The sequence below is a fragment of the Buceros rhinoceros genome, unplaced genomic scaffold (assembly GCF_000710305.1).
Source record: "Buceros rhinoceros silvestris isolate BGI_N320 unplaced genomic scaffold, ASM71030v1 scaffold17389, whole genome shotgun sequence".
Lineage (NCBI taxonomy): Eukaryota > Metazoa > Chordata > Aves > Bucerotiformes > Bucerotidae > Buceros > Buceros rhinoceros.
This window is the reverse complement of record NW_010433628.1, coordinates 17,835-27,399: the sequence shown is the minus strand read 5'-3', so window position 1 is coordinate 27,399 and position 9,565 is coordinate 17,835. Positions and strand designations below refer to the sequence as shown.

At 44.2% G+C, this 9,565-nt stretch overlaps 1 protein-coding gene across 1 annotated transcript in view; it reads left to right on the top strand.

Annotated features, from left to right (window-relative positions):
* The window catches only part of NFIA (nuclear factor I/A), a gene marked incomplete at its 3' end in the record, with an annotated part of 89,879 nt that extends 82,925 nt beyond the window's left edge, over positions 1 to 6,954 (top strand). Inside the window, exon 10 of the mRNA XM_010144189.1 lies at positions 6,863 to 6,954. Coding sequence (XP_010142491.1) covers positions 6,863 to 6,954 — 92 coding nt within the window. The remainder of the gene's footprint in view (positions 1 to 6,862) is intronic.
* Between the last annotated feature and the right edge of the window lie 2,611 nt (positions 6,955 to 9,565).

Here is a 9,565-nt window from a genome sequence, read left to right as displayed (position 1 = left end):
CTTGAGGGGACTTGTCCCCCAGTTAAGAGCGTCCAAATAACATCCACAAACAAAAATCAATCTAATCGAAAGAGCAAATCCCTTTGTGTGCTTTTCAAGCTTATTATTTAAATGCTATATGCAACCGCTGCTCGATGTGCAAAGAGGTGCTCGCTATTCAGCCCTACAGTTATAGAACTTTATCTGCTGTTCAGGAGATCTGCTCAAGTTCCAGGGGGCATTTTTAAGATCTGGTAGTTGTCGAGAGTTTTGCATCGCCTTCTGCTACACGATAGTGCACAACCGCAAACCCAGCAAGATGCTCCGCCTCGCTTCGAAATGGAAACGGGGTTTGGTATGAGACAGTCCGCTAAGATTATGAACATGATCTCCTAGAATCAGGACTTCTAGAATTAATCAGCAGATTTTTGTTGAGCTCAGAAGTTGATTCATTCCCTCCCCTCCGCATCTCTTTCTGACCTTAGACCAACACTTGTGCTATCAGGAAGTTTTGATGCTTTCTGACAGGAGATACCGTCTTTTAAGTCCTATCAATAAGATTCAGTGGTGGACTCTAAAAGGTTAATGTTTAGTCATAGTCATCACTGAACAGAGTCAGCAATGCCTTACTGTTTCCTTGTCTTCAGAACCGGGAAAAACGAAACTAGGTCAGTGTATATTTGTTATTACAGTTGTGACTCAGTTTACTGGCAGCGTGTGGTGTTGAAAAGAAAAAAATTCCCAACCTGGTTTTAGCAGAAATCTTAATACTTAATTTTTACAATACTGTGGTTGTGTAAACCAGCTAAATGCGTGTCTGGCCTGATTCTCAGCGGGCGTAAAAACGGGCACTTGTCCGCTGAAGCTTGCAGCTCACCACCCACCGGTATCGGGCTGGTCAGCGTGGCTCCGCATTCAGCAGACAGCTGCCACGTTCACTGGGAATCGAGGCTTCCTCAAGAACAGCCAGTTAATGGTATTTAAACAAAAGATTAGGAAAATAATTACTGTTGGTTAATTAGCTACGCTGATGTCTAAACATATAGTTCTGTACATATTTAGGCATGCATCTTCCTTTTGGTAAGGGCTCTGAATGATAGTGCCTTGAGTTGTAAAGAAGCATATAATTTAATTTAGGGACAGATTTTACAGAAAAGTAGATTATAGGAAACATTTTCTAAGAGAAAATACTACGTATGTACCGAAGCCAGTGGAAGTGGGAGGCCACATAAAGAGTAAAACAAACCAAAGTTTCTCGCCTCGCAGCGGGAGTTTACCAGAAGGGCCCACTGGACTCCATTCAGCGTGTCAATCAGTGCCAACCCTCCATCTCCATCGGTGTTTATTTTTTCCTTAACTAAATATTAGCCTTCAAATAGCAAGCGCAGATTCACCAGAGTTTCATAAAAGCTTCACACACACACACACACACACACACACGCACAAAACCGGTGTTTTCCATGGTTACGAGCTGCTCGAGTGCAGCGGTTCTGGGAGTGTCGCTGGGTTATGGCTGACTGCCCCGCGGAGCTTTAGGATATTGGAAAGTTGCTTATGCAACAAAGGCAGGAGGGACGTTAGGTTTTGGCCAGACTCTCTCCTTGGCTGTGCAGAGCAGAATGAAGCCCCCCCGCCTCAAGGAAATGGAGTGAAAGGGGTTGGCATTCGCTCCATTCTCCTTCCCTTTTTTGGTCTAGCAGAAAGCCCTCTGCAGAAACAAAATGCTGTTACGGACCTACCAAAAAGTGGAATATGGCCCTCCTGAGGGGTGCAGGAGCCAGGAGCAGCTGTTCAATACAGCACGGCCTCCTGGGAACGAGAGCGAGAAATCGCAAGGTGGCTAATGATTCTCAGAGCAATAGTGAAACTCTCCAGCTGTGACATTAACCAAAACATGAACATTCGTGCTGTCCAAGGAAGGAAGAGCCCCTGGAGATGCACACCAAGGATTTGCTGCTACTGGGTGGCCAGGCATGCTCTGGGAGTTGAATATTTCATCTGCAAATCCCATCCCTTTGGAAAGCCAGCCTTGTCCTCAGTGAGATGACACAATGGAGATGGGATTCTTGAGCTTTGGGAGGGTTCTTTTTTCCTCCATGAAAAGCCTTTTCAATGGAACACGTCCTTGATATCAGAAGTAGTCCCAAAATTATCTTATCTCAGATCTCTTCTCGATTTTGTTTGGTTGGTAACCCGTAACAAACACATCACAGTGTTTTCGTGAACTTGGCAGTTTCTGGGTCTAACATCACATTGCCCAAAGAAAACACCACCTCCACTACGTGCCAGTTGGATTTTGTTACTATCCTAACTGAATCTGGGGGATAGAATCTGCGGCCCTCCTTCCGACGCAGAGTCTGAGATACTGCCGTCCCCTAATCCATGATTTTTAAAGAGCATTTTTAAATGAAATGTTATTTTCTATGGTTCACAACTCTATATGGGGAGAAACTCAGCAATTTTTCCTTGTTGGGCAAGAGTGTTATCGGTTAACGTCCTTTTGCACAAAGGAGTTTTCGTGTTAAACAGCATTTGTGTCAGGATGAGAAGAATGATCTTGTGGTTGTAGTACTGGATTCATAATCAGATTGGATTTCTCTCCCTTCCTCTGCTGTGCATTGACTGAGCACCCTCTGGGCAAGGCATTTTAGCTTTCCTTTCGCTCCCTTCCTTATCCATAAAACCAAGGGTGATGACTCTATCATTTAATTTGGTAGAATTTGCAGTTCCCCCTCAGCCACTCAGCGCAGAAGGCATTGCAGTAGGAATTGCTGTATTGCAACACGTTCCTCTGGTTAATTCTCTCGCTACAGCTCCACCACGGCTGAACTGACGGATAGTCCTTTGTGAAACAGGTACACCAAATGCGGGTACCTGTCAGCTTGGTCTGTAAAGGAGAGATCAAGTGGTACATTAGGGTCTCTCTCACTCAGATTATCTTTACCAATCAAAAATTTATCCTTTTCATCCAGAACTATCTGATAAACATCAGGCTCCTATAATTAATACAAATTATTTGAGGAAACTGTATTTTAAATTAACATTTTCCTAATGCAGGCAACTTAAAAATACATGACATTCCCAAAACTGTTTGTTTGTCTTGTCTTTCATAGAATTTCTTGCCATTTTGGCTAAATACCAAAGCTGTCTGTGTGAGCAAATGTTCTTTCTCTGCCAGCTCCTGTTTTGCTTGTTCCTGAAGTGAAGCGTCATGGCAAATTTGTGGCATCACGTTCATGTCCTTGGCTATGGGCTATGGTGTTGCTTAGGGAATTCCAGTAGCAGGAGTAGGCTGGGCAGGAGGATTTTTCTATTCAAGCCCAACAGGCCAGCTATGAGCTGGTGTAAACTAGTGTAGATCTCTGCAATTCCCATGGAGCAGAGCAGATAAAGATCAGGAGAGGATCGGCCTAAGAGCCCTGCCTAAGAGCCTCTTCCTTTCCATGCTTTGGCTTTTCCCTTTCCTAAAAAGGAGTTTGAAGACCCCACCATAGGCTCAGCCTGTGTGTACTATAATATAATATGATCCAGTTTTAACCAGTGAGAGCAGTTTCCCCATCTTGATCTCAGAACAGAGTATAAGGCATCAGAAGGGATGAGACTTCCAGGAATCCCATCTCAAACATGGGTATTTACATAAAGACAGCAAGATACAGCTAGAAGCTGTGTTGCTGATGGTCTAAGCAACATGGCTTTGTTGCCCTTCTCTGAACACTCCAGCACCTCAATGTCCTTCTTGGAGTGAGGGGCCCAAAACTGAACCCAGGATTCAAGGTGCAGTCTCACCAGTGTCCAATACAGGGGAACAGTCAGTGCCCTGGTCCTGCTGGCCACGCTAGTGCTGATACAAGCGTGGCTGTCATTGGCTTTCTTGGCCACCTGGGCACACTGCTGGCTTCTCTTCAGCTGCTGGCGACCAACACCCCCAGGGCCTTTTCCCCGGGCAGTTTCCAGCCACTCTTCCCCCCTCCCCAAAGGTTGTAGGGGATTGTTGTAACCCAAGTGCAGGACATGGCACTTGGCCTGGTTGAACCTCAGCCCACCGTCTTTGGACCATTGATCCAGCCTGTCCAGATTCCTCTGTGGAGCTTCCTGACCCTCAAGCAGATGAACACTCCTGCCCAGCTTGGTGTCATCTGCAGAGTGACTGAGGGTACACTCAATCCCCTCGTCCGGGTCATTGATAAAGTTGTTAGAGAGACCAGACCCGACACTGAGCCCTGGGGAAGACCTCATGTGACTGGTTGCCAACTCCATTCATCACCACTCTTTTGGCCTGGCTGGCCAGCCAGCCAGTTTATAATCCAGTGAAGAGTACCCTCATCCAAGCCACGAGCAGCCAAGGAGTTTTGGTACTCTTCACTTCCTGGCTCCAGCGATGTAGTTATATGACCTTAAGGAAATACCAAGCTGACATCTGAGTATTTTCAGAAAGCAAGTTAAACATAGTTTGGAACATTACAGAAGAAAGGTATACATAGTAATTCTCCCAGCAAGGCTTGAGGGGACTTTTGTGCATATTACACAGTTTTCAAATGCTTTAGAATTTTTGTTTGAACAGAGAAGCCATTTAAGACAGCGTTCTGATGGTTTCCCTTTGATTTGCTACCAAATATCACAGCAAAAGTATCTGCCAACAGGGAACTGTAAACATGATCTTGAGTTCCTTCCCTTCTGCGTGGAACTTACCTGCTCCAAGGGATTAAATGGCCTTTCCATTCATTCTGCTGCCTTAAAAGTAGACCAGAAGAACCAAACAACAGATGTTTGATTTTTGAGCTTTAAGTTAATTTTTTCCTCCACTGTAGAAAGAATTTTGCCCAACATAGGGTTCAGTATTTAATTTTTAAAAAATCCCTTGCCATAAAACAGTGCAGCAGAATCTTCATGCATGGCTCTAGCAACAGAGATATACCCTTGGCAGATGTGTGGCTTCTTTGAAAGATTAAGCAAATCAATGTGGTGAAAAGGCAAGGAGAACACCTGACCAAATCTCCTCAGCTCATTTCTTCCTTGATTTGCAGATAGGAATAGCAGTGTACCTGTTCGTACTCTAATACGCAAGCTGCGCTGCAATTCGCAAAATCACTTCGGAAAGATGAATTAGTGCACTGAAAAATTTATTTAAAACTTTGTGTCATGTCCTTGCATGGTTTTTGCAATTACTAGCAAAGCATTAGCTTTTTGGAGAGAAAAGCTCACCTTACTGGGACCAACTAGGAAGAATGAATTCTTGGAAGTCAGGAGTGCCTTATCTCCCTTCAGATCAGTAAGGAATGAAGATAGGCAGTTCCTGGGGTGGTTTCAGGGGAATGCTCTCTGAGAAAGTGAAGCTGTCTGATAAAATTATGAGAATTAGGAGGCATCATGAGACGTTTATGAGGCTTGGATAGAGAGGGAAGGATGCGGTTCTGCATGCTCATAGACTTGGGAACGCCTCACCAAGGGGCTTTGTGGGCTGCAGAATGTTTGCATGGGTTCAGGGGCAGACTGGGCACTCATCAAGGAGAAATCCCTCGCAGGCCATTAAATACAGGGAGTTCCTGAGCTGAAAATAACCAGAGTGTGGGAAAGGATATGAGAAAATAAATATGTGACCTGTTTTGACTCTTCCCTGTGCATCTGCTTATGGCCTCTGCAAGGGAGAGGACAGTGGACACGGTGGAGCATGGGTCTGATGCAGTATAGTCTTAAATCAAAGGCTCCTCCAAGGCAATGCCTCTCCACTGAACATTTTGCTTTCAGAAAGGCAACAGAGTTTCATCTACACAGACAAGTCAGTGTCATCTCCGACTCCTGACTTGCTTTATTTTTCTGTAATGTTCACGCCTGTACATTATATTTAGCCTGACTGGAATTTGGCAAGTACCTTTCCCTTCGATGTTGTTTTTTGTCTCTTTGTTGGCTAGTTAGATAGTCTGGGGATTTTATTCAGCAGAATGCATTCCCATAAATATATTTAAAATAGACGGAATTGCTGTATTAAGGCGTCTATTTAGATTATTTGAATTTAGATCTGAACACGCAAAAAACTAAACAAGGGAGAAGATTGCATGGGGGGGTTCAAATGAGAGGAAGACTGAAACTGCAATGAAAGCTTTTGGATGGGGAAGTACGTGGCATTGTGGACAGTTGCAGTGGAGAATATAATGCAACAATAAAATCATTAAAGTACTTCGAGTTTGGAAGTAATCTGGGTTCTTGGCTTGCATTGCATTTAATAGCTTTACATTTATGGGAGCCATTCCAGTTTTTAAAGGCAGCTTCAGCCTTCAGACTGATTGCACTTACCACCCCAGTGAAACTGCAATCCATTAATTTTTTACCGAAAGGATCTTCCTAGTTTGTCAAACACATCAAGTGAACATTTTAGAGAGTGCAGACCACAGCAGTATGAAAACCAAAACTTTCTATTGAGAGAGAATGCTGGATTAGCATGAAATAAGGGTCTGATTCTGTTAATACGCTGTTTAGTAAATTCACGGCGATGAAAAACTCCATGAAAACCAGAGATAGCACATATTCAAGTGAAACCGGTCAGGCAACACCTACAGAAGTCCCTTGTGCTATCCCAGCATGGAAGGGCCTGCAGTGGTTCTCCTTGGGGGTGGAGAGCAGCGCAGCCTGCTGCAGCACACTCCTCCTCGAGTGCATGTCGTTGCCATCCTGCCTGGCCCGGAGCAGCCCAGTCCCCTACGTGTTTACACCCCCATCATTGAGACCCAGCCTCTCCAGTGTCTAAAACCGAACTCTCGCTCTCTAAAACGTTTGCACATTTCTATGTTAAACATCTGCTTAGGTGGCTCTGAGACAGTGTGTTTTGGTGTTGTTCGTGTGCAATCTAGTGCCGCTTCCTCAACGCATGTGTCCCTTCCCTTCACAGCCTACTCGACACCCAGCACCTCCCCCGCAAACCGATTCGTCAGTGTTGGACCACGGGATCCAAGCTTTGTAAATATCCCTCAACAGACTCAGGTGGGCCGCTTTCGACTTCTCTGTATGCCTGCAGCCTCTTCTTCTTCAGTGTCCTCTAACGTGTCCCCGCGGAGCCAGCTGCATTGCCGCTGTCACTTCACCCACATGGTCTCAGTAACTACAGTGAAATGTCACTTGCAGTTTGTTTGTCTGTTGTGTTTTTTTGGGCTTATGTAGCAATAACGCTGCTTTCGTAACTGGAAAGATCTCTCTTGCTTGCTGAGATACTGGCTTCTAGCGCACAGGGTTTTTTTGCTCCAACCTCTTCCCCAGGCAGTGCATTTCAGGAGTTCAGAGACCCGTCAGGTAACGGTGCACCTTAGTCCCCCTCCAGATACAACGGGAGGCTGCTCCAGTGACTTCCATGGCAAAAAGTAGATTTGAATTCCTGGCTGGCCATTTGCATGGTGAGCTTTGAGCGAGCAGGAGCTTTTGTAATTGCGAGCACATCTGTTTCCTTACACAGAGGGAAAAAAAGTCCAGTTGAGGCAGGCCTATAAAGCTGGGTTAACTGAATTCATAGTCCTGCTATGGTCAAATCAGAAGCTCAAGTAAACATTTGTGTTTCTTTAGGAGAAGGGCGAGGTTTAAATGTGCTTTTTCCAAGCTATATCAAATTCCCAGGGTCGATTAGGAAAATAGTTGTTGGCAGTTTTGTTAGCAGCTAATTTGAGCCAGATGTTGAAAAAATTAAGTTTGTACTTAATATCACGTTATCATGGGGGAGAAGGTATAAAAAAGCGAGCAGGACTTTAGGATGCTTCAGGATGGCTGTAGTTTGTCGTTTGAAGCGATTGCTTGACTACGTTATGATTCTTCTAAAGGTCAACAGCAAGAGGTATTTGTAATTTTGTTTAGAGCTGGTTGTGATGACTAAAAAGTAATAATTCCAGTAACTAGCATATTGGGGAGTGCTACTCTTAGCTCTTGGAAGTTCTTTCCAATTGTTTATGTGCATCTGAATAATTAGTGTACAGAGGAATGGCTGTCACATGCCCCAGTCCGGTATACGCGTGAAGACAGAGTCCTCATTGCGATGGCTTCAGCACCTACGCTGTCAGTGAGACGCAAGTCGCTCATGACCAAAGATTTTCAGCTTACAGGGCTGCAGCCAGGTGCCTGTGAACACAATGTGTTTTCTTGCTATCCGTTCTTCGTCTACAATTTGTTAGGGGCTTTATTTTATAGCTCTGTCGACAGCACAGGTTAAGCTCCGCGCATCTCAAACCTTCTCTGGATTAAAGAGGGTCACAGAAAGTGCAACGGCAGTGCAGAGCGGGGTTTTAACCCATTTTTTTTCATGCCTTAACACGATGCAGCTTGCACCCCACTCTTCAGACCTCTCTCTTTATTTGGTTCATGTACACGACACGTTTTCACGTGAGTTCGCATTTAAATCGTGTTTCTCCCAACTGGAATACACAGAGATACACTGAAATCGGGACACTGGCACGTTAAGCTATACTGGTAAAGTCCTTAGGCTGTTGGTCTTGTCCTTCAGAGCTCAGGAAACTTGAAACCCTTAGGAGAATGCAGCTTACCTTTTCCAGCAGACTTGAAAAACTACTAGTTGGTAAATTGATTATGTAGTAAGACACCACAGTATTAAGTCTCCAAAATATTTTAAACTTATTTGCATCCTGCAGCCTGGGTTTCCCAGATAAGTTTGTTGACTGTAAACTTTTATCCTCCTTATTTATGACTTAAATCATTTGAAAGTGCTCTAGCCTTACTTTAAGTGCTTCTATGTAATGCAGTATAGTGAATAACAATGCTGTGCAGTGAAAAACAATACTCAATTAAAGTCAAACATGCTGCAGTGGGTGAGGAGACTGACTTCCAGTCTGACTCCAGCTGCATCTCCGTGAGCTTCTATACATCATTACACCACCACAACCCACTTGATGCTAAATATATAATTTATCAGCAAAACTCAGTACTTATTCATGAAACAACTCTGAAGTTGACTGTGTTTTAAATCAGAGAAGCGAGGTGAAAATACTAACTGCAATGACTTGGGGTTTACTCAGCGTTCCTCTAAACAAAGACAGGCTTTTGTACTCTTTTTGCAGGGCATGAGTGCATAGGGAGATCACTCAGGATATTTTCAAAATGAAAATATAAAAACACAGCGGACTGTGTTATTGAAAGCAGCTGGGGTAGCTGCTTTCCATCAGGGTTTTTATAGTACATTCAGAGTCAGCCTAAGATATGGGTCCTGAGGACCACTAACTGCCAGGCCACACAGCTCCCTTAGACAAGAGGAAGTGGTGAACGCTCAGAGCTTCTGAAAGTCAAGTTAAATGTAAGGGTTAAGCAACTCTTTGCTGCTGGAGCAACAAGATAAAAATGAAGACTGTCTGAACAACTGCTTTTTAAAAATTACAGTCCAGCTACGAGCTCTAAGAAAACGTTATGATCGGCTTTTCGGTGGCTCTGGCTTTCTCTTCCAATTGGTGGGTCATTTGACTACAGGGACTGGTTTCTCATCATCATCATTATTAGTCTTAAAATACTGCAAAAGTGAGTCTGTGCACAGGGATGTGACAGCGTCATTCAGCAAAGCCACTTTTCCCATACATGGGCATTCACAGGCTTTCACAGAACATTG